This window comes from Lontra canadensis, unplaced genomic scaffold (genome assembly GCF_010015895.1).
Source record: "Lontra canadensis isolate GAN:19392208 unplaced genomic scaffold, GSC_riverotter_1.0 scaffold56, whole genome shotgun sequence".
NCBI lineage: Eukaryota > Metazoa > Chordata > Mammalia > Carnivora > Mustelidae > Lontra > Lontra canadensis.
The window spans coordinates 6,245,250-6,269,486 of NW_022631050.1; the positions used below are offsets into that span (position 1 = coordinate 6,245,250).

The following is a 24,237-nucleotide window of genomic DNA, read 5'->3' on the forward strand; positions in this document are numbered from 1 at the left end:
AACCACAGGTTCTCTCTCAGCTCTTGCAATGTTGTCAAGCCATCATTTGTAGTTTACCCATCAAAATTCCTTTCCATCTGTTGCCTATAAAGTGTTTGTTAGATCTAGTAGCTTAGCTTTTCAAACTTTTTTTTTTTTTTTTAAGTTTTATTTAAGTAGTTTCTACACCCAACGTGGGGCTCAAACTTGGGACCCTGAATATCAAGAGTTCGATCCATGCTCCTCTGATTGAGCCAGTCAGATGCCCCAGCTTTTTAAACTAAATAGTTGGATTGATCCTTCTTAATGGCAAAAGGATAATGTATCTTAGGTGAAAATCTTAGAGCTAGGTTGGAAGAATATTCACGTTAAATGTGATGCCATAACATCATTTGGGGAAAATTCCTAACTTCTAGAGGGAATCAGTGGAAGTAGCTTTATACACTCGTTTGCTGAGCTTCCTGGTGCAAAGAAGTCTGTTTTGGGTGTGTAAGTAGGGAATAAATAGCAGTGAATTTGCACTGGCCAACCTCATTTTCTAGCCCTTTGGTGGTGGCTTGTACCCTGGGGTGATGTTAGGACTAGGTGAGCACAATTCGCAGAGGTCTCCTGATCTGTCAGAGGTGAGAGAACGGAAGCTGGCCACCTGGCGAATACAGAAGCTCATAGGCCCTGGGGACCAGAACAAAACCCATGGGCCTCTCAGAACTGTGCAGGGGTCTTCTGAGAGCCCAAGCACCAAGCATGAGTCAGCAAAGCTCTAGGTGGCCTCCAAAATGGACCCGGCTGGGCGTGCTGACACAGAAGCGCCTAAAGGAGCCCGTGTGCTTTATCAACTGCCCGTCTCTTGGGAGGTTCCCACCCGCAAGACCATCGGTGAATCGCGTCCTGATAAGCCGCGGGCTGCCCTGCACCCCGCAGCGAACGCCTCTCGGAGCTCCAGCTCCCAGAAGGCAGCGAGAACCACACATGTGGCGAGTTTTTCAGCGGAAACGGCGTTGCGCAAGCGCAGAGAGAGAGAGGCTAGAGCGTAGGCTCTGAGCGGCGCTTGCGCACGGTTCCTCCAGCCCCGTTCACCCGGTCCACTGGGTTCCGGGCACTCTGCGCGTTTCTTACGTCACCACTACGCATGCGCTTTGGAAGGAGGGGTGAGCTTTTGGGAGACCGGCAGGAGGCGCGTCTTGGCTCGGGTCTAACGGCGCCTGCGCGGACGGGAGCCCGACTGGAACACGGCGACTTGCGCTGAAATCCTGCGGAGCGAGTTCCCCGAAATTGACGGACAGGTCTTCGACTACGTTACGGGTGAGTCGAACGGAATTTGCGCGCTGGGGAGGCCAAAATGAAAGTCACTGGGAGAAAGGCTAAGGGAGGGCAATGTCGGGGACCGCTGCTAGGCCTCTCCTCTGCGTGACCTCTTGTCCCGAGGGCCGGTTAGGTCTGGAGCCCGGAGTGGGGCCGTGTTTCGGGGACTAAAACTGCTTGTATGTCTACCCTACCCGTTATCTTCCTCGACCTGCCACTCCCGGCCCAGGCGTCTTGCACAGCGGCAGCGCGGACTTCGAGTCTGTGGATGACCTGGTGGAAGCGGTGGGGGAACTGTTGCAGGAGGTGTCCGGGGACAGCAAGGATGACGCGGGCATCAGGGCTGTGTGCCAGCGCATGTACAACACTCTGCGCCTGTACGTGCCAGGGTAGGGGGATTCGTGGGGACGATGGGAAGGCGGACGGTAAGGAGACAAGACGTAAGGGAAGAAGGTCTGATGGCCATAGAGGTTTTTCTTCAATTCCTAATTCTGCGCTTTCTGTTCCTACCCTCAAGGGATGAGCCACAGACCCAGGGAAACAGCCAGGTGCTACTAGACGCCCCCATCCAGTTGTCAAAGATAACAGAAAACTACGGTGAGAGAGGGAAGATTGAACTAGCTGCTCTCTGCCCTTGTCTGAGCCTCCCCCCACCCCCCAGCCAGCCAGCCCCTGGAGCCCAAGACTCCTGGTACCCCTTTTCAAAAGAATGAAGATGTAGAAGCTATTTGGTGTCTTTACTGAGGGCAGAAGAGGTTGTTGATGAAGGGAATGGGGTTGGAAAGTTTTCCAAGCTCTTAGGTAGGGTAGGAAGCTTATGGGCCTTGGAGCTGGACAGACTTAGGTTTACTTACCAATTTTGTGGCTTTTTAATCAACTGTGTGAGCTTGTAGGAGTTGCTTATCTGCCTCAGTCTCTGTATTCTTAATCTGGGAATTGTTTTTGTTTTTGTTTTGCGTTGAAATATGGGGAGGATGATAGCTATTTCTGGAATTGTAAGGTTTTCCTTTAAATGTCTTTGTCTGTGTCTGGTTCATATTAGTTACTCAAAATGTTAGTTTCCCTTCCCTCAGGGAGAAGGTGACTGCTTTTCTTATCGCTTACAGACTGTGGCACCAAACTTCCAGGACTGCTAAAGAGGGAACAGTCCTCGGTGAGGAGGAGGAAAAAAGGGAGGGACCATGTCTATAGTGGGGATGGAAGTTGACTGTCTTTAAATATTGGAGGATTTTTCTGGGGGTTTCTGATTATGTCTTTCACTGAAAGGGTAATTTGGGATGTTCTTTCTGGGGCTCCTTTCTGAGCCTACCAGCCTAGGCTGAAATGGTTGTGTTTGGACCTTTAGACAGTGAATGCAAAGAAACTAGAGAAGGCTGAGGCTCGACTGAAGGCAAAGCAGGAGAAGCGCTCGGAGAAAGACACACTCAAGACCAGCACTCCTCTGTGAGTTTAGCAAGAAGTGCTGAGAAGAGAACAGAGCAGTCTGTATTGGGATGGAAGGGTGGCTGGGAGTGCTAAAAGCCATTCGTTTCTCTCTTTGAAAGAGTCTTGGAAGAGGCATCAGCCAGCCAGGCAGGCAGCAGAAAGGAGAGTCGGTTGGAATCATCTGGCAAGAACAAATCGTATGATGTGCGAATTGAGAACTTTGATGTGTCTTTTGGCGATAGGTGAGGGAGTGGCAGTGGGGAGGGGTGACGCTTTTCTTTTTCCAATTAAAGGAGAATTTGGATAGATGAAATGGGGCTTAAAATAACATTGGTTTTTTTTGTGGCTAAATTTGTTGTATACCTGTCTCTAGAGCAGCACCCTTTGTCTTCTTCCTACTACCCCTGCAGGGTACTGCTGGCTGGAGCAGATGTGAACCTGGCATGGGGCCGCCGCTATGGGCTGGTGGGTCGAAATGGGCTGGGGAAGACAACACTCCTGAAGATGTTGGCTACTCGGAGCCTGCGAGTTCCAGCCCACATTTCCCTGCTGCACGTGGAGCAGGAGGTTGCTGGAGATGACACGCCTGCCCTGCAGAGTGTGCTAGAGAGTGACACTGTGAGAGAGGACCTTCTACAGAGGGAGCGGGAGCTCAGCGCCCAGATTGCCACTGGCAGGTAAGGGCTACAGATGGGGAATGACCGGCAGCCATGGTTCTTCAGAGAGTGCCTGTCATAGTGCCACAGTCTGTAACTGGCACTCTCATCCTAGTAATCAGCAGAGCTTAGAACCTGACACTGTGGAGCTGTAACGCCCTGTTCCTTCCACACTGCCCACTGCCCTCACGGACTTGAGCAGGTGCTTTCTGTAGTGCGTTCCTGTCCTGGCAACAAGGCAGTGAGCGGCCTGCTCTCCAACTGCATAGAGTACAGGGCATTCCGCCTAGAATGCCCCCATTCAGGCTGAGTGCTCTTCCTCCCATTTCCACTCCAGGGCAGAGGGCTCAGAAGCTGCACAGTTGGCGGAAGTATATGCCAAACTGGAGGAGATTGAGGCAGACAAGGCACCCGCCAGGTATTTAAAATTCCTCTTCCCTCCTTTAGATTTCACCTTTCCCTTCTGTCACCTGTTTCAGGCAGGCTCTAAAATTTCTTCACTTCTAGGGCATCAGTCATTCTTGCTGGGCTTGGCTTTACCCCTAAAATGCAGCAGCAGCCCACCCGGTAAGTGGCCCTTGCCATTCTTGGCTATCAGCACTGTTGACTCTGCCTCTGCCTCTCTTGGTAAATATCTACCCCTGATGTGATCTCTGTTTCTTTAGGGAGTTCTCAGGTGGCTGGAGGATGAGACTGGCCCTGGCCCGGGCTCTGTTTGCTAGGTCAGTCTCCAGGGCCTGTGTACAGATACTGTGGAGGATGGGGCTTGGTTCTTGGGAGGTCATGAGCTACTGACCTAAAACCTTAAGGCTTCCATTCTTCTTTTCTATAGGCCAGATCTTCTGCTGTTAGATGGTGAGTTTGAAAGGGGGAACCCTGACTTTGGGGTAGGGATAGATGGCAACATCCAGGTTCTATAGCTCTTCAATCCCAAATATGTCTGCCCCCACCTTTCCAGAACCCACAAACATGCTGGATGTAAGGGCCATCCTGTGGCTGGAGAATTACCTGCAAGTGAGTGCCTACAGATGTTAGAGTAGGTCCAGGGGAGGTCTGCCTCTAAGACACTTGGGGGGCTGGAAGCTGACTGCTCTCCCAAACTGGGCCTGCCATCCTGTGACCCCCTCAGACATGGCCCTCTACAATCCTGGTCGTCTCCCACGACCGCAACTTCCTGAATGCCATAGCCACAGACATCATCCACCTGCACAGCCAGCGACTAGATGGATACCGGGGAGACTTTGAGACCTTCATCAAGAGCAAGCAGGAGCGGCTGCTTAACCAGCAGCGGGAGTATGAGGCACAGCAGCAATATCGCCAGCATATCCAGGTGTGGGGACAGGCAGTGCTGGGGGCCCCATCCCATGGGTGTCAGAGTCTGCAGGAGTAAGGGAACCTGACCAGTGCCTACGCTCATGTCCCCACAGGTTTTCATTGACCGATTTCGCTACAATGCCAACAGAGCCTCTCAAGTGCAGAGTAAACTTAAGATGCTGGAGAAGCTGTGAGTACAGTGCCCTTGACCGGGCTGTGACTCCTAGTCTCTTAATTTCTGCCCTCATTTTGCCGGCCATCCCTTGCCCTCCCATTCTAGGTCTCCCCTTTTCTAGAAACCAGCCTTAGTCTCCTCTCCAACAGGAAAACAGAGCGATTTACATTGCTGTTGGGAATTAGTCTTGCTCTCCACAGGCCTAGCCAACCCCTAATTTATTTTCTCTAATCTGTTTGCTTATCCTGGACATTTTATATAAATGGAATCCTATAACGTGATGTTTTGTGTCTGGCTTATTTCACCTAGCATAGTGTTGGTGAGGTTCTTTCATGCCGTAGCGGGTATCTGTACTTCCTTTTTACGGTCAGGTAATATTTCATTGGAAGGATGTACAGCATTTTGTCCATTGCCTCATCAGTCAAGAGATATTGGAAGTTTCCTCTTTTTTGGCTTTTATGACTAACAGTGCTCTGAACATTTGTGTACAAGTTTATATATGGACATAGGTTTTCTGTTTTCTGGGGTATGTACCTCGGAGTGGAATTGCTAGGCTACAAGATAATTCTATGTTTAACTTTTTTTTTTTTTTTTTTTTTAAGATTTTTATTTGTTTGACAGACAGAGATCACAAGTAGGCAGAGAGAGAGGAGGAAGCAGGCTCCCTGTGGAGCAGAGAGCCTGATGTGGGGCTCGATCCCAGGACCCTGGGATCATGACCTGAGCTGAAGGCAGAGGCTTTAACCCACTGAGCCACCCAGGCTCCCCTATGTTTAACTTTTTGAGGAACTACCAAACTGTTCTCTAAAGCAGCCAGACCATTTTGGATTTCTCCCAGCAATGTACGCGGGTTCCAATTTCTCCACATCCTTGCCAACACTTATTATCTGTCTTTTTAATTTTAGTCAGCCTAGTGGGTGTGAGTGATATTTTACTGTAGTTTTGATTTGCATTTCTTTAATGACTAATGATGTGGAACGCTGGGGGCTTAATCTGAAAGCAACCTTTCTAGAGGTGCTGGTGGGGGGAGCACAAGGAGGGGAGTCTAAAAGGCTTAGGTTTTTGTGACATTGAAATATTTACCACAGTGTCTTAACTGGTAGGCCAAAAACCTACAAAAAAGATAACCCTATTTTTCAACATATAGTGAACTAGAAGAAGGTACTCTAAAATAAGAATATAGTCTGGATGGTGGGAGTACAAGTTTTTTCTAAGTTTTCTCTAAACATACGTTACTTGTGTAATAAGAATAAATACAGTTAGTTTTTAAAGCCATAAATCTAGTCTGCCCCCTCTCTCCTCAGACCAGAGCTGAAACCTGTGGACAAGGAGTTGGAGGTGGTGATGAAGTGAGTGCTGGACCGAGAGGCTGGTGGGGAGCTCGTTTCTGGCTGCTCCCGTGTTCCTTACCACCTCCTCCTGCAGGTTCCCGGATGGGTTTGAGAAGTTCTCACCGCCAATTCTGCAACTAGATGAGGTGGATTTCTACTATGATCCTAAGCATGTCATCTTCAGCCGCCTCTCCGTCTCTGCTGATCTCGAGTCCCGCATTTGTGTGGTATGGTTGCTGTTCCTCTGTTCCGTGAGCTGAGACTCTCCCACCCCAGCACGTGGTATGGATTGACCCAGGTCCTCCGGCGGCAAAGGGAAGTGGTATGCAGGAGCAGGAGTTGGCCAGGGCCAAGGACTTTGCTCTACTTCCCTGCTCTACTTCCCTGCAGAGCTAGAAAGCCTGGCTGGTGGTACTTTATGAGTACATAGAGCAAGACTTTATCTTCCTAGTCTCAGATCTGAGTTTCCTCAGACCACGGAGCAGTGAGGAGATAGCATGGGCTTCAGGGTCAGATAACCAGTCTTGACTCTGCCGAGTGGTAGCTCGGTTACTGCATGGAGATAGCAGCTGCCTTACTTGGTTCTTGGGAGGGTTAAACCCCGTGCTCTTAGTAGGTATTCAGCTGTCAGTTTCCTTTATGACTTTACTAGTTTCTTCATTTATATAGATATTAATTTTATTAATATTATTATTAATATTATTTTATTGGTTGTTGAAGGAGTCATTGGTCAAAACCAATGCTCATCTTTGCTTTTGTTTTCTGCCCATGACAACTCTTCAGCATTCTCGTGGTTCTTTTGACAGGTTGGGGAGAACGGGGCTGGGAAGTCTACCATGCTGAAGCTGCTCATGGGGGACCTGGCACCTGTTCGGGGCATCAGACATGCTCACAGGTAAATCCCCCCAGTCCCTGGCGACTCTGTAGCTGCACTCCTTTATGGGCATTGCCTTCCACCCTGTCTTTCCTCCTTTGTTTCTGCCTATAGGAATCTGAAGATTGGCTACTTCAGCCAGCACCACGTGGAGCAGCTGGACCTGAATGTCAGCGCAGTGGAACTGCTGGCCCGCAGGTTTCCCGGTACTATAGGGACTCGAGTGGAGGAAAGAGGGGACCCCTACAACTAGGCCTGCCTTGGGGTGGGGTGCTGAGCAGCGAACCCTGAGTCTAGGTATAAGGACATGGGCATTGAGGTAAGGCTGAGGGGTGGGTGATGGGAGGGAGTCGGCTCAAGAACCCACTTGATGGCGTGAGGCCTGTTCCAGGGCGGCCTGAGGAGGAGTATCGTCACCAGCTCGGCCGGTATGGCATCTCTGGAGAACTGGCCGTGCGTCCCGTTGCCAGCTTGTCCGGAGGCCAGAAGAGCCGGGTAGCCTTTGCTCAGATGACCATGCCCTGGTGAGCTCTGGCCTTCTGCTCTCCCCATCTTGCATAGTGGAATGTTTGTCTTGTCTCCGTATCGGGGAGTTCATTTTCTTCCAAGCCCTGTAACTGCCTGCCTCCCTGGGCACTGCCTTCCAGCCCCAACTTCTACATTCTGGATGAGCCGACGAACCACCTGGATATGGAGACGATTGAGGCTCTGGGCCGTGCTCTCAACAATTTCAGGGTGAGTGTGCCTTCAGGCTGCCCACCTCTCCCCAGGCCTCAGCACCGCTAAGGTGCCCCTGAGTGCCCCTGGCCTTGTGTCTTTCAGGGCGGCGTGATTTTGGTGTCCCACGACGAGCGCTTCATCCGGCTGGTGTGCCGAGAGTTGTGGGTGTGCGAAGGCGGCGGCGTCACCCGGGTCGAGGGGGGGTTTGACCAGTACCGTGCCCTTCTCCAGGAACAGTTCCGCCGTGAGGGCTTCCTCTAGGGCCACAGGCTGTGAGGACTGTGCCCGGGACGTGGACTGGACTCTCAGACCCCTGGGCCACCATGTAGGCGACCATCTCCAGGCCACGGACTTCCCCCAGCTTTGGGGACAGCCTTATTTCCGAATCTCCTTTTGACTGGAGCGTCCTCTGCACAACCCAGGGGGCCCCATCTAAGTGTCTGTGAGGACTGGGCTTCAAGGGAAAGGGCAGGAGGTGCCCTCTGGTTATAGATCTCTCCTACTGCCCCGGCTCTGACTGGGCCCCAAGTGGCTGCTGTGTAAATTAAATCTGCCCCTGCATCTCCCTGGCCTCATGTGTGCTGCTCCCCGGCAGGGCTGTAGCGCTTCTCCTCCGCTGGGGGCTGGGGGCTCTGGGGTTTGGGGTGTTTGTAACACTTGTATCAGTCACACAGATGAAGCCCATGGCAGCGCAAGTCTTGTCTCTGGAAGGAGACATCATTAAAGCCGCCAGGGCTCCGAGGTCGCCTGCCTGACGTCGGGTGGGCCGAGCTGGTGGAATGAAGGATAACGCAGTACATCACTGGGCTGCTGGTTGCCGCAGCCCAGGCACAGCCTTAGCTGAAGGCTTGCTTTCTGCTGCCTCAGCCCCACACCTCGTGGGAATGAACTGATGCTGTAACCTGACAAATCATGGTTTGTCAGTTGCTTAGTCCAGTGGTCTCTGATGTAGGCTCCCCCTGCTTCTCTGGTCTAGACCCTTAGATGGAGCTGAAGAGAAACCAAGAAACTGTCTTTGTCCCCATTTTGCTTGGGTGATTTCATGTTCTTTCTTTTCCCTCAAACCATGTAGAAGGGGCCTGGGAAGTAAGAGAATTGAGAATGGGGTCGAATGGGAAGAAACAGCACTTTGTCTTTCAATGAAGCGATCTCAGAGAGGAGATGTTTAACAGAGGTTGTATGACTTATAAATACTGTTTCTTGAGGACTTAGCCGCTCTCTGTAATTGTTGGAAGACACTAAAATAGGAACTTTGTGTTCCCGAAAGACAATGGAGAAACCAGAGTCCACAGAAGGAGCTGACTGGCCTCTGGAGAATTGACAGAGTTCGACCTAGGAGTCTAAGCCCCTGAGGCTGTTCTGGTGTGTAGGTAGTTGGGGGAAAGAACCTGTTTTGGAAAAAAGGAGAATAAAGACGGGAAGGTTCCGTTACCTACAGAGCAGGTGCTGATGGCCACAGGAACCTGGCCAAAGGGCCACTCAGCAGCCAGCCACCTCAGCCTCCATCCTCTCAGACGTCTGGCCATGTTTGTGGCCAGGCGCACCCTCAAAGTCCTGAGGGCCTTCTCCCAGCCCCCTCCAAACTCCCAGCCTCAGGCCTGCAGGTGGGCCAGTCGGGGGACACCTGGGTAGGCTCCACACCTGCCTGTTTGCAAGGCTCTCGGCCTTTTCACCCCTCAGTAACTTGTGAATCCCTTTAGGAGTCCTCAACTCCCCAGCGAGTAAAAATGCAGCTGAAGGGTCCTGTGGCAGAGAGTCTGCTTTGGAGGTGGCTTTGTGTACAGAGAGCACAGGCCTTGGAGTTGGGCCTGAGATCAAGTCCCAGCTGCCAGCATTAGCTGGGTAACCACAGCAAATCGCTGAACCTTTTTGAACACTTGCCTCCCTGGTCTCTTGATAGGACACTTGTGAGGATTAGCTGCAAGCATATAATACACAAGTGCTCAAAGTGATTCGTGGGCGACCAGTCTATGAAGACTATGAGAAAAGAGGTAAATTTTCTCTTGAGTGACTCCAGAGGTAGACTGGTTTGGGCTCAAAGGAAGGAAGACTTTAAATAGCTCAGGCTGCTTTCAGAGAGTGAGTTTCCCATCTCAGACTGCTCAGCGCTGCCAGGCCCTAGAGAAGGGCTCTTGGGTAGGAGGAACACAATATAGCCTCTGGGTTAGCTTCCAATTTTATGATTCCATGGGAGAAACATGAAGAGTTTTTATAAATGACAGTACAAGCCTATGTGGCCAGACTTCGGAAAGGTGGGACGAATGAACAGCAGCTGAGAAAGATCCCACAATAAATGTGTAAAGTGAACTTCTGGAAGTTAGGGGAGGGTGGCTGGCAGAAGATGGTTGTCTTGAGGATGGAAAATGTGGACAAAGTCACCCGGCTCCATCCCAGAGAGCATGGGACAGGGAGGAGAGAGGAAGGCGACACAAAAGACTTCCCATGATCACTCCAGGTAGCCCATCATGGCAGCTATGGAGACCCTATCCCCAGCCACTGGGAAGCTGATCTTCCACGGCTGCTGGAGATGGAGCTGCCCTGCCTATGTCAAGTTGTTAGACCAATCCCGAGCTGCCGGGGTTGAGACTGCCTCAATTTGCAGGGTCTTCATTGAAATCCTGGCCTCCCTGCTTCTGCTGGCCCTCCCACTCTCACCGATGCCTTCTCAGACAATCTGGCCAGTTCCTAGTGGCCCAGGGTGCCATGGGTCTCTGTATCCATCTACATGCTTCTCAAAGATGGCAGTCACAGAATTATTCATTCCAGTGTGCCATCACTGTCTTGAGATCTGCCTGATGCAGACATTTTGCTAAGTGCTCACTGGTTTCCAGGCCAACTTTAGTGCAGAATAGGAGAGAAGGTGCATTTTACCCTGTCTGACCATGCCCCAGCCAGATCTGTCATTTTGAAACAGAACACCCTACTAGGAGCTGCTCCCCTGGCCTGGTCTGGTCTCCCCACAGACACAAACCAGATAACACCCCCCTGGCACCAGAGCATCCTGGCTGTGGTTGAGCCTGAGCATGGAGACTGGAAGACAGCTTCTGGGAGGTACCAGGCGGCCCCACAGGGTAGGTCCGTAACCTGACTGCAGGGCTGTGAGGGATTTTCAAGCCTGGAGCGATGGACTCCACTTCAACCCCGAGTTCCTCCAAGTGGGTTTCCCAGCACCATGTGCTGCCCGATGACAAGCTGCATGCAGTTATTAATCAAGATTGTAGATCCCAGCTTGCCTGGATATCCTTGAATGGCTTGCTCATTTTTGCATCTTCCATACATCATCTAAGCTCAATTAAAATGCTTGGTAAGTGAATATTTGGGGAAAACTGATGTGAGAAAAAGTAGAGAACAGCATTGGAGGAGGAGAGAGCTGAGGCAAGGAGACCAGCAGGGAGGGTATGACCAAAATCTGACGCTAAGGACATGGGGTCAGGGTGATGGAGGCAGAGGAGAGACCTGGGAGTGTGGTGAGCAGACTCAGCAGAGGTTTTGAGCACTGCCCAAATGAGGGAGAGCTGCTACTTCTGGACCTGAGCCTTGAAATAAGTGAAAGGAAAGCTTTGGGACACGTAAGAGTTTAAAAAGGGATCCTTTTAAACCTTCCCTTGTTCCTTTCAGCACAATGCTAAGGAAAGAAGTTAATATTCATTGGGGTCTTTTGTAACAGGTACCATCATAAGTGCTTTACTTGAACTAAATCAGTCCTCACAACCCTGCAAACTGGAAGTCTAATCCCCACTTTACAGATGAGGAACCAGAATTGACAGTGGGTAGGAGGCCTGGATGCAGGGCAGGCTGGTTCTAGACCTCAGCTCTTCACACGGCTGCCACTTAGGTCCTACTGTGACAGGCTGACCGGTCCGCTTCTTAATTCCAACACATAAAACTTGTCACTAGTTGCATGAGGTAGGAGGGGGTGAGGTTTGAGCAAGCGTCTCTCAGGAGGGCAAGCTGATGAGTGGGCATACCAGCCCAGGGGCGGACATGCTAGGTGCTCAGTGGGTCATCGGAGATCCGAAAACACAGTATACCGGAGTCTCATATAGGGGTGGGTTAGCCCAGCTCTACTGCTGAGGGCCTCTTGGGCAAGTCAACCTCTCTGGAGTAAATTCTCCTTAGCTGTAAAATGGGCATAATGCACTTTGTCTGCCTGCTTCTTTGGGTGGTTGGATAGATTAACCAAAACAAGGTTTTGTATAAACTGAATAATTTTTTTTAAAGATGTATTTATTTGACAGAGAGATAGAGAGCAAAAGTAGGCAGAGCAGCAGGCAGAGGAAGAGAGGGAAGCAGACTCTCCGCTAAACAGGGAGCCCGATGTGGAGCTTGATCCCAGGGTTCTGACCTGAGCCAAAGGCAGACACTGAACCGACTGAGCCACTCAGGCGCCCCTGAACTGAATAAATTTTTTCACAAACTTCGTATAAAGTGCTGTGGATCCAAAGGGTATCGTTTCATGGGAGAACTGATGTGGCAGCAGCCTAGAACCTCCTCCGGAGATACGGAATCAGACATGAAGACACACATGCTCAGGGCCATCATCAAGATGTCACCCCAGGAGGGCCATCCCACAGCCATCCTTGTCGGCTGCACCAGGCATCAGAAAGCATGTGTGTGGGAAAGCAGCAGAAGACTGCCTAGCACCTGCTGACTCGCATGGGGTTGGGCAGAAATCACCGTATAATTTAAGCCCATTATAATATGTATACATCATGCCCTGTTGGTAATTCTAGGTTTGTTTTCTTTAAGTTAAATAAATGGGTGGTTTGGAAGTGATTTCTGCTTTGCTGTATAGAGAGAGGCCTTTGAAACTCTAAATTAGAGTACTTAAATGTTTGTCAATCGATACTACAGCATTTTTAACTCTGAGGAATGCTTCACAAATGTTCGCTTTTGGTCTTTTCCTCCCACTTTTCCTTCCCTCTGTGTTAAATGGCCCATGCTGAGTTATTCCCATTTTACAGAACAGGAACTTAAAGCAGAAAGATGTTGAGTGTCTTGCTCAGGTTCAGGTACCCATTTTTGTGCAGAAAGGGACCAAGAACCAAGGTGTGTGGGTTTCTAGCCTCACCACATCTCTCCAGATCAGCTGTTTGCAGCTTTGTTCCACAGCTCTTTGTATAATATGTGACATTCTCCTGAGCATGCCCAGGGTCAGGAGCCCTTCTGTCCTCTTGGGGAAGTGTTTGAACCCGGGATGAGGGTAAGTGTGAGTCTGACTTGTTTTAACTTGTAAATTAGGGAGCTAGCTCTGGAATCACAAAGAACTGCATTTGAGTCTGGATTCTATCACTGACAGGCTATGTCACCTTGGCAAGTGAAACTACTCAGTGCCTCAGTTTCCTGATCTGTAAAATGAGAACAATAATGGTCCTTATACTCTAGGTTTATTGTGAATATTAAATCAGATAATACAAGCAAAACTCTCATCATAGGCCCACTGGTTCATAAATGTTAGCCATTATGATGATGATATTTGTTGTAACATTCCACACTTTACTGGTTTTTAGTGAGGTATTATTTATGATGCCCTGTAGCTGAAAACCATTGTATTTAGTCATGGTGCCGCAATCAACCCGACAGGTACCTACACCTCCAACTTTGTGTCCTTAGGCCTAGAAAGGACTCCTTCTTGGATTCCTCTCCCACTGCAAAGACTTTTCCCCTAGATTCTTCTATGCATATACACACGTGCCTCCTCTAGTTCTTTTTGGATGTTCTATACTCAATCTGTTCATCACTCAAAACTTTGTTCCAAATTGGGAATTCTCCATCAATAGAGGAGTCTAGGTTTTTCTTGACAGCTAGGGACTTGGAGTATAGTCATTCTGAACCTTCTCACCCCCCAAAGATTTCTTCCTCTTTTTCTTCCATGAACTCTACAGTCAGAACAGATGTATGGCACACCCGGGATTTGGAAGCAGTTATCCTAGAGTAAAACTAGTAAGAACCAGGGGCGCCTGGGTGGCTCAGTGAGTTAAAGCCTCTGCCTTCGGCTCAGGTCATGATCTCAGGGTCCTGGGATCGAGTCCCGCATCGGGCTCTCTGCTCAGCAGGGAGCCTGCTTCCCTTCCTCTCTCTCTGTCTGCCTCTCTGCCTACTTGTGATCTCTGTCTGTCAAATAAATAAATAAAATCTTTAAAAAAATAAACAAAATAAAAACAAAAAATGTCCTCTTCTTTCCTTCCCTTCCCTTCTTGAACACTTCAGTCCCAAAGCCATTAAGTGAGGTAGAACAAGGTCGGTGTTCACAATAGGGTGGGGTCGACTTTGGGGCCCTTGAGCAGGATGTCAGAACCTGAACAGGGTGAGGAGGGCATCTGTGTAAGAAGTTGCCCACTGGGAAGTGTGAGCGTCCGAGTGGAGTGAGGACATCTTGCGTGGGAATGGCCTAAGGCAGGTATCAGAGACCCAACAGGGTAAGATGGTGTACCCACGAGTGCAGCCTGGTATGGAAAGTCAGAGCCCAAGCAGGGCAAGGAGGGTGCTCTTGAGGAGGGGAAGACCAGGACAGGGTGTTGGACAAGGTTGGAGTGGGGAGGGCCTTTGCCAAGGGGGCAGCAGCACAATAGCACAGTGCAGAGTTTTGGAGACCAAGCAGAGTGCGAAGGGCATTGGGATGTGGAAGGGGGACGAGGCAATAGAGGGGTTGAAAATACAAATAAATATATTAGGGAAAATGGGAGCCAGGTTTCTCAGGTTGGAGAAGGAAATGACAATATGGAAGGAGAGAAAACTAGAGCAAACATTGTGATGCTGGATGAAAGTTGGAGATACTGGTATGAACTCGTGGTTTTCAACACAAAGAGATTCGGAAAGAAATACAGACTTAGGGGCGCCTGGGTGTCTCAGTGGATTAAGCCTCTGCCTTTGGCTCGGGTCATGATCTCGGGGTCCTGGGATCGAGCCCCACATCTGGCTCTCTGCTCAGCATGGAGCCTGCTTCCCCCTCTCTCTCTGCCTGCCTCTCTACTTGGGATCTCCCTCTCTGTCAAATAAACAAATAAAATCTTAAAAAAAAAAAAAAAAGAAAGAAAGAAATACAGACTTAGGTGTGCAGGTAGCGCTGTCCCAGCTCTGGCTACTGAGAGGACCTTGAAGAAATGATACCCCCACCCCAAATGCAGTGAGCACACACAGTGCCCAAATCCTGGCTTCCAAATACCATTCTCCACTGTAAAGTCCCAGAGCTCCTTAGTGAAAAAGATGTTTCTTGGGCTGACGGAGGAAAGATACGAGATAAGTCTAGAAATCTTTTACCAGAAGGCAAAGACATGAGGAAGGAATGACGAGGACATGGAAAAAGGACAGAAAAGTCAGGTTAAAGTACTCCCACTGGACAAATTAGGGATGATTTCAGTATCATTATAATGATAGTAAGAGATTAGAGCCCCTGTATAAAACAGAAAACCATGAATCCATACTGGTATGTTACAAATACATGAATAAATTAAGTTTGGTGAGGAGGGGCACCTGTGTGGCTCAGTTGGTTTAGATCAGGTCATGATCTGGGGTGCTGGGATGGAGTCCCACATAGAGCTTCCTATTCAGCAGGGAGTCTGCTTCTTCCTCCCATCTGCTGTTCCCCCTGCTTGTGCTCTCCCTCTCTCTCAAATAAATAAAATATATATTTTTTAAAATTTGGTGAGAGGGGCACCTGGGTGGCTCAGTGGGTTAAAGCCTCTGCCTTCGACTCAGGTCATGATCTCAGGGTCCTAGGATCAAGACCCACACTGGGCTCTCTGCTCAGCTGGGAGCCTACTTCCCTCTCTCTCTCTGCCTGCCTCTTTGCCTACTTGTGATCTCTGTCTGTCAAATAAACAAAATCTTTAAAAAAAAAAAAGTTTGGGGAGAAATGAAATACAGATTTTCAAAATACTTCCACCCAAAACATTTATTTATTATAAAAGGAAAATACTTTATAGTAGAGAAGTGTAGCAGACACTTTCTTGAGCTCGTAATCAAAGTCAACAACATCAGTAATGTAAAATCAAAATCTTGTGCCACCTAATAGGATGCAATCAGAAGAACACAGCATCCCTTCTGCTAGATTCCTGCCAAAGATGCAGAACCTGAATCTAATCATGAGGAAGCATCAGACAAACCCAGACTGAGGGACATTATACAGAATAAATATCCTATACTCTTTTTTAAGGCTTATTTATTTATTTTGGAGAGAGAGTGCAGGGTGGAGGGACAGAGAGAATCGCAAGCAGACTTCCCACTGAGCATGGAGCCCCACGTGGGGTTGGATCTCATGAGATCGTGACCTGAGCCAAAGCCTAGAGTTGGACACTTAACCGACTGACCCACCCAAGTGACCCTATCCTGTACTCTTTCAAAATATCAAGGTCATGATTGTCAAGGAAAAACTGAGGAAGTGTTCCAGAGAGAATAGACTACAGAGAATGACAAAATACAGCACAATATCTGAAATAGATACTACTACTACTACTACTACTACTACTACTACTACTATTACTACAGAGGATATTATTGGGACACTAGACAACTGGATTGGGGTTTGAGGATCAGGTGGTAGAAATGTGTCAAGTTAATTTCCTGATTTTGATGGTTGTATTACAGTTATGTAGAAGAATGTCTTTGTTTTATTTCAAATTTTAAAAACATTTTTAAAATATAAAAGTAATACTTGAGTGTTGGAACAAGTTGAGGAATGCAATGGTATATTCAAATAAAGTTAGTACCCCCTCCCCAGTTCTAGTCCCCTCTTCCATAAAGAAGTTTCTTAGACATCTTTCCAGACTTCATCTATAATCGTATGAACATGTAAACTGTAAATTTCTATGTATGGAAACACTCTCTTTGTGCCAGCTATTAACTTTCTCCTTCACTAAACAGAAATCTTAATTTTTGTAACATTTTATTTTGAAGTAATTTCAGACTTGGAGAAACGTTGCAAAATGTTACAAAGCATTCTGCTCTTACCCTCAGCCAGATTCCCCAAATGTTACCATGTTGCCACATTTGCTTTATCATTCTGTGTCTCATTGTGTATATGTGTGTGTATAAGTTTTTCCTAAACTGTATGAGAATAAGTTTTGAACATGATGTTCCTTTATTTCTAAATATGCCAATATGTTGTTTTCTAAAAACAAGGACTCTCCTTACATAACCACAGTATGATTATCAAAATCAGGAAATAAACATTGATAGAGTATCATTATCTATAAAATTTATCCAAAATTTACCAGTTGTACCATCAATTTCCTTTATAGAAAAAGAAAACAAGACTTTAATTGTCCTATCTCTTTAGCCTCCTTAATCTGGAACAACTCTTCAATATTTATTCATCTTTCATGACCTTAACATTTTGGAAAAGTACAGGACAATTATTTTGTAGAAAGTCCCTCAATTTGGGTTAGTCTGGCGTTTCCTTATGATTAAATTCAGGCTATTATTTTTGGCAGGAATATCACAGGAGTGAGGCTGTGCCTTCTCAGTACATCTTATCAGGAGACATGTGATGTCAATTTGTCCCATTACTGGTGATGTTGATTTTGATTACTTGGTTAAGGTGGTATCTGGAGGTTGCTATGTTGTAAATTGCATTTTTCCCTTTGTAATTAATTAGTATTTTGTGGAGAAGAAATACTTAATTTTTATGTAATCAAAATCATCAATGGTATGGTTCTGTGTGTTAACGTAATAAACAAAAAATAACATAAATAAATACAACAAAATTGTCAATGTTTTGCAAAAATGATTTGTTCTTTTAAAGGGTTTGGGTTCTTGGGGCACCTGGGTGGCTCAGTCAGTTAAGGGACAGACTCTTGATTTCAGCTTAGGTCATGATCTCAGGGTCATGAGATCCAACCCAGTGTCTAGCTCCACATCCAGCAGGGAGCTCAGTAGGGAATCTGCTTGAGATTCTCTCTTTCCCACTCTTTCTATCTAAAATAAATAAGTAAATCCTTTAGTCAATCAATCAATCAATCAATCAATCAGTAAGGGGTCTGAGTTCTTGTCTACTACCCCTGCTTAACAGATTTTCTGCTACATTATTTTTCTTTTTAAAAATTAATTAATTTATTTTATTTTTTATAAAATCTTTTAAAATATGTTTTTAAAGGTTTTATTTATTTGTCAGAGAGAGAGAGAGAGCACAAGCGGGGGTAGCGGGGAGGAGAAGGCAGAGGGAGAAACAGACTCTGTGGACTAGGGAGCCTGACATGGGACTTGATCCCAGGACCCCAGGATCATGACCTGGGCTGAAGGCAAACGCCCAATTGACCGAGCCACCCAGGCACCCAATAAATAAATAAATTTGTTAAAAGATTTAATTTATTCATTTGAGAGAGAAAGAAAGAGAGAGCACAAGCAGGGGGAGAGGCAGAGGGAGAGAGAGAAGTAGACTCCCCACTGAGCTGGCAGCCTGACGTGGGGCTGGATCTCAGGATCTAGAGATCATGACCTGAGCTGATGGTAGCCACTTAGCCATCTGAGCCACCCAGGTGCCCCATTAACTTTTTTAGAGAGAGAGAAAGTGGGGGAGGGCCAGAGGATGAGAGAGAGTGGAGGGAGGGAGAGAATCTTAAGCAGACTCCACACTCAGCACAGAGCCCAACACAAGGCTCAATCTCAGGACCCTGAGATCATGACCTGAGCCAAAATCACGAGTCGGGGGCATAACTGACCAAGCCCACCCAGGTGCCACAATATTATTTTTCTAATAATTGTATAAGGGTTTTTGTTTAATCCATCCAGTTAGGTTTAATCCTTGTATGTGTTGCTGTATAGAAATATGGTTTTCACCTTTTTTTCCATACAGTGAACCAGTTTTTCTAACATTACCTGTTAAATGACCTATCCTTTCTTCAGTAATGTTGGTGCCATGTTTGTTGCATATTGTGTTCTCATTTATGTTATACACCCGGGCTAGGTTCTCTATTGGCCTATTTATTTTTGAAACAGTACCACATTGTTTTGATTGCTATGGTCTTGTAATATGGTAGAGTAAACCCTACTCTTTAATCTTCTACTTTTTTAATGATTTTATTTATTTATTTGGTGGAGAAGGCACAAGCAGTGGGGGAGAAGCAGAGGGAGAGGAAGAAGCAGACTCAATGCTGAGCAGGGAGCCCAACGTGGGGCTCGATCCTAGGACCCCAGGATCATGACCTGAGCCGAAGGCAGTTGCTTAACTGATTGAGCCACCCAGGTGCCCCTAATCTACTTTCTATACACTGACTTTACTAATTTGGAAACTTCATTTCTCTGTATAAATAGTGGAGTAATGGGGCACCTGGCTGGTTCAATCAGTGGAGCACACAACTCTTAAATTTCAAGGTTGTTAGTTCAAGCCCCATGTTGGGTGTGGCACCTACTTTAAAAAAATAATAATAAAATATAATTAATTAATAAATAGTGGAGTAAGTTTATTATGGTTCAGAAAATCTTCATGGATTTCAATTGGGATTGCATCGAATGATGAGATTAACTGGGGAAAAATTAACATTGTTAGTTATTAAGCCATTCCATCCAAGACAGTGGAATATCTTTCCAGTTATTTTCACAGACATTCTGTGTCCTTTGAATTTTAAAATTTTCTTCATTGAGGTCTCATATAGTCTTGGTTGAGTAAATTCCTAAATACTTTAGAGTTTTTGTCATTATTGTGAAAGACATATTTTTGTTGCATTTTTTTAAGTCTGATGTAGAGGTATTCTACTAATTTTTGTAGATTGATCTCGTATCTGGCTACCTTACTGAATTCTCTCCCTAGTTGCAATAGCAACAAATTAGTTTTCAGATCAGCTGAGTAAATAGGAGTCTGATTTGTGAATTGTGGGATAAAACTATGTTTGGGTTTGTAAGAAAACTACAACTTGCCTTCCAAAGTGGCTGTACCATTTTACATTCCTACCAACGGTGAGAGGTCGTACTGCTTCACATTCTTGTTTGCAATTGGAGTTCAGGGGCTTTTTGTTTTGTTTTGTTAGTGTAGTTGACACACAATGTTACATTAGTTTCAGGTATACAACTTAGTGATTGACAAGTTTAAACACTGTGCCATGTTCATGGAAAGTGTAGCTACTATCTGTCCATTATACTATTACAATATCATCCACTGTATTTCTTATGTTGCGACTTTTACTCCTGTGACTTACTCATTCCATAACTGGAAGCCTGTATCTCCCTCTCCTCTTCACCTATTTTGCCTAGCCCTTTACCCCACTTGCCTCTGACAATCATCAGTTTGTTCTCTGCATTTATATGTCAATTTTGCTTTTTGTTTATCATGTGTGTGGTTTTTTTTTTTTAAAGATTCCTTTCATGAATGGAATCATATGGTATTTTTCTTTCTCAGTCTCACTTAATTCACTTAGCATGATACCCTCTAGGTCCATCCATGTTGTCACAAATGGCAAGACCTCATCCTTTTTTTTTTTTTTAAGATTTTATTTATTTTTGAGAGAGAGAGAGAGAGCATGAAAAGGGGGACAGGTGCAGAGGGAGAAGCAGACTCCCTGATAAGCAGGGAACCCAATGCGGGACTCAATCCCCAGGACCCTGAGATCATGACCTGAGCCGAAATAAAAAGTCAGCTGCTTAACAGACTGAGCCACCCAGGTGCCCAAGACCTCATTCTTTCTTATGGCTATATAACATGGAATTGAGGGTTTTATCCATTCTAAAAGGTGTGTACTGGTTATTTATAGTATTTTTAAAGTTTAACAAGGCTCTGAAGCCCCGAATAACCAACCCTATAACTACTGACCTCTCTAGACTTTCTTTTCTAAAAATTTATTTATTGGGGTACCTGGGTGGCTCAGTGGGTTAAAGCCTCTGCCTTAGGCTCAGGTCATGATCTCAGGGTCCTGGGATTGAGCCCCGCATCAGGGCTCTCTACTCAAGAGGGAGCCTGCTTCCTCCCTCTCTCTCTGCCTGCCTCTTTTTGCCTACTTGTGATCTGTCAAGTGAATAAATAAAATCTTAAAAAAAATTTTATTTATTTACTTTAGCAAGAGAGAGCGTGAATGCAGGGGAGGGGGGAGGTGCAGAGGGAGAGAGAAAATCTCAAGCAGACTCCCCATTGACCACGATGCCCAACACTGGCTTAATCTGAAGATCTATGAGATCACAACCTGAGCCAAAATCACCAGTAATGCTTAATCTCAACCAACAGCGCCACCTAGGTGTCCCTCCAGACTCTCTTGGTTCACCCACTGCTAGCTTTCAGGTCACCAACTACGCAAATCTTTTTTTTTTTTTAAGATTTTATTTATTTGAAACAGAGAGAGATCACAAGTATGCAGAGAGGCAGGCATAGAGAGAGAGAGGAGAAAGCAGGCTCCCCGCTGAGCAGAGAGCCCGATGCGGGCCTCGATCCCCGGACCCTGAGATCATGACCTGAGCCGAAGGCAGAGGCTTAACCCACTGAGCCACCCAGGCGCCCCCAACTACACAAATCTTACGTGTATTCCCTGTAAGGCTCCAAGCTTTCTCTCTACTCATGGCCTCTGCACACACTGTTCCTTCTGCCAGGAACCTTCTCCCCATCCTCTTTACCTAGCTAATTCTCACTCCTTCAAATCTCAATGTTCAGAGTAGCTATCTTTGACTCTTCCCCCAAGTCAAGGACGAGTTCCCTTATCATGATAATTGCATAGAAACGTGTACTTTTTTGTAGCTATTATCGTAATTACGGTTGAAAAATCTATAAACAAATAAGATCTAAACAAAGAGAGAAATATATTGTGTTTGGGATCGGAAGATTCGATAAAGATGTTCATTCTCCCCCACATAGATATACAGGCTTAATGCAATTCCTCTCAATGTCCTAGCAAGATTTTTTTATAGATATAGACAAGACTAATCTAAAACTTAGGTGGAAAAGCAAAGGAGCTGGGATAACTAAAAGAACTTTGAAAATAAGAATAAAGTGAAAGGAATCAGTCTACATAATTTCATGATTTATTATATATCTGGAGGGATCAAGACTGTTTGGTATCAGCAGAGGGACGGACATACTGGCTAATGAAGTAGAATAGAGAACCCAGAAAGAGCTCCACACGGTACAGCTGTTGATTTTTGACAAAGATGCAAAAGTAATTCAATGGAGGAAAGACAGTCTTTACAGAAAGCAGGAGCAACTGGATATCCATGGACCAGAAATAAAAAATTAAAATCTTGACCTAAACCTTACAGCTTACAAAAATTATTTTCAAATGGATCAAAGATTAAATTGCAAAACTGTAAAACTGTAAAATGTTTGCAAACTAACATAGGAGAAACTCTTTGGGATCAAGGGTTTGGTGAAGAGTTCTTAACATAATACCAAAGCCATGATCCATAAAAAGAAAAAAAAACAATAAATTGAAATTTTGATTTGTTTGATTTGATTTGTGGAGAAACTGGAAACTTTGTCCACTGCTGGTAGGAGTGTACGATTATTCAGCTGGTATGAGTAACCTCAATAAATTAAACATAGAATTACCATATGACTTAGCGAATCCACTTCTGGGTATGTACCCAAAAGAACTGAAAATAGAAGACAGGTGTTCAAACAAAAACTTGTACACAAAGACTCATAGCAGCTCTGCGCACAATAGCCAAAAGGTGGAAAAACCCCAAGTGTCCATCAACTGATGAATGGATAAACAAAATACGAATATCATTGCAGTGGAATATCATTTAGTCACAAAAAGGAATGAAGGACTCATACACCCTACAGCATAGGTGAGCCATTGAAAATACTGTGTTAAGTGAAAGAAGCCAGACACAAAAGGTAAAGTATTATATGATTCTATTCATATGGATTATCCAGAATAGGGAAGTCTAGAAAGAGAGAAAGCACATTAGTAATTTCCAGGGACTGAGAGGAGACAAAATGGAGAGTGACTAATGGCTTTGGGGTTTCCTTTTGGGGTGATAAAAACATTCTGGAACCAAATAGTCATGATGGTTGCACAACATTGTGATTGTACTAAATTGTACTGTGTACGCAGTACACAGTACACAGTAATCACAATTATATTGTGATTGTACTAAATACTACTAATGGTAAATTTTATTTAGGTGTACTTGACCACAATAAAAATGGTGAATTTTATTTCATGTAAACTATACTTCAATAAAACTGACATAAAATATTAATTGGAATACTAATAAATGCAAGGACTTGTAATTGAACTTTTAATGGAGATATCAGACTATCTACCTTCAAAAATACTTATTAATTATACAAAGAAAAATAGCAACATTAGAGTGGAAAAACCTGGCAGACACAGATTACCTCACAGGTAATCTGTGACCACCTTCTGTGTCAACTTGGAGGGTGATTTGGATGTGATTAACATTTAAATTGGTGAACTATAAGTAAGTAGACTGCTTTCCATAACGTGGGTGAGCCTCACCCTAAAACTTGAATTTATCAAAAAGACCAGCCTCTCCAGCAAGAGGGGATTCTCCAGCAGACTGCCTTCAGATGACATTTGCGCCATTGGCTCTCCCAGTTCTCCAGCCCACAGGACAAATTTGAACTTTCCGGCCTCCACAATCAGGTAAGCTAATTCCTTACAATAAATAAGTAATAGAAATATAAACATAGGGAGCCTGGGTGGCTCAGTTGGTTAAGCATCTGCCTTCAGCTCAGGTCATGATCCCAGGATCCTGGGATCAAGTCCCCCATCGAGCTCTCTGCTCCAAAGGGAGCCTGCTTCTCCCTCTGCCTCTGCCTCTCTCTCTCTCTCTCTGTGTCTCATGAATAAATAAAATAAAAAATCTTTATAAATAAGTAAATAAATATAAACATAAATGGGCACATTATAGATGGTAGAGATCTATGTATAGATCTATCTATCCTAGTTTTGTTTCTCTGGAGAACCTTAATACACCCCCTTAAGAAATGCTGAGTTACCACCACCCATACTGGTAACAATATGCGCATCCTGATGTGATAGAGTGAGAAGGGCATGACATCACTTATGTGCTAATTTTGTCGAAAATAAATATTCTGGATCATGAGAAAGCAGCAGACAAACCCAAACTGAGGGGCGGTCTACCAAACAACTGACAAGTATTCTTTTTTAAAAATGTCACTATAGGGGTGCCTGGGTGGCTCAGCCTGTTAAGTGGCTGCTTTTGGCTCAGGTCATGATCCCAGGGTCCTGGGATCAAGTCCCGCATCGGGCTCCCTGCTCTGTGGGGAGCTTGCTTCTCCCTCTCCCACTCCCCCTGCTTGTGCTCCCTCTCTCACTGTGTCTCTCTCTATCGAATAAATGAAATCTTTTTAAAAAGTCAGTATTGTAAAAATACAGTAAGAAAAAGAAACATATTTTTTTAAGATTTTATTTAATTATTTGACAGAGATCACAAGTAGGCAGAGAGGCAGGCAGAGAGAGGAGGAAGCAGGCTCCTCACTGAGCAGAGAGCCTGATGCGGGGCTCGATCCCAGGACCCTGGGATCATGACCTGAGCTGAAGGCAGAGACTTTAA

General features: G+C 45.9%; 1 protein-coding gene across 3 annotated transcripts; it reads left to right on the plus strand.

Moving 5' to 3' along the window:
* Positions 1-1,130: 1,130 nt before the first annotated feature.
* Positions 1,131-8,341, plus strand: ABCF3 (ATP binding cassette subfamily F member 3). Of its 3 annotated transcripts, XM_032875494.1 has the most exons (20): positions 1,531-1,658; positions 1,799-1,878; positions 2,388-2,434; positions 2,627-2,724; positions 2,826-2,948; positions 3,117-3,383; positions 3,700-3,780; positions 3,870-3,929; positions 4,028-4,084; positions 4,195-4,217; positions 4,321-4,376; positions 4,492-4,692; positions 4,790-4,866; positions 6,156-6,200; positions 6,277-6,409; positions 6,989-7,077; positions 7,171-7,262; positions 7,448-7,580; positions 7,704-7,791; positions 7,879-8,341. In XM_032875494.1, the coding sequence occupies exons 1-20, from the start codon at positions 1,639-1,641 to the stop codon at positions 8,035-8,037; spliced, it is 1,929 nt and encodes a 642-aa protein (XP_032731385.1). In that variant the 5' UTR covers positions 1,531-1,638; the 3' UTR covers positions 8,038-8,341. The 3 variants fall into 3 exon arrangements, with proteins under 3 accessions (XP_032731387.1, XP_032731385.1, XP_032731386.1); XM_032875496.1 differs by lacking the exons at positions 1,531-1,658; positions 1,799-1,878; positions 2,388-2,434; positions 2,627-2,724; positions 2,826-2,948 and adding an exon at positions 1,131-1,281 and having other exon boundaries at positions 7,879-8,037; XM_032875495.1 differs by lacking the exons at positions 1,531-1,658; positions 1,799-1,878; positions 2,388-2,434; positions 2,627-2,724 and having other exon boundaries at positions 2,826-2,910; positions 7,879-8,037.
* Positions 8,342-24,237: the final 15,896 nt, after the last annotated feature.

Coding starts and splice junctions, on each gene's coding strand:
- ABCF3 (XM_032875494.1), top strand. CDS start 1,639: ATGTACAACACTCTGCGCCT. Junction 7,078..7,170: donor GGCATCAGACATGCTCACAG/GTAAATCCCCCC, acceptor TTCTGCCTATAG/GAATCTGAAGATTGGCTACT. Junction 7,792..7,878: donor GTGCTCTCAACAATTTCAGG/GTGAGTGTGCCT, acceptor TGTGTCTTTCAG/GGCGGCGTGATTTTGGTGTC.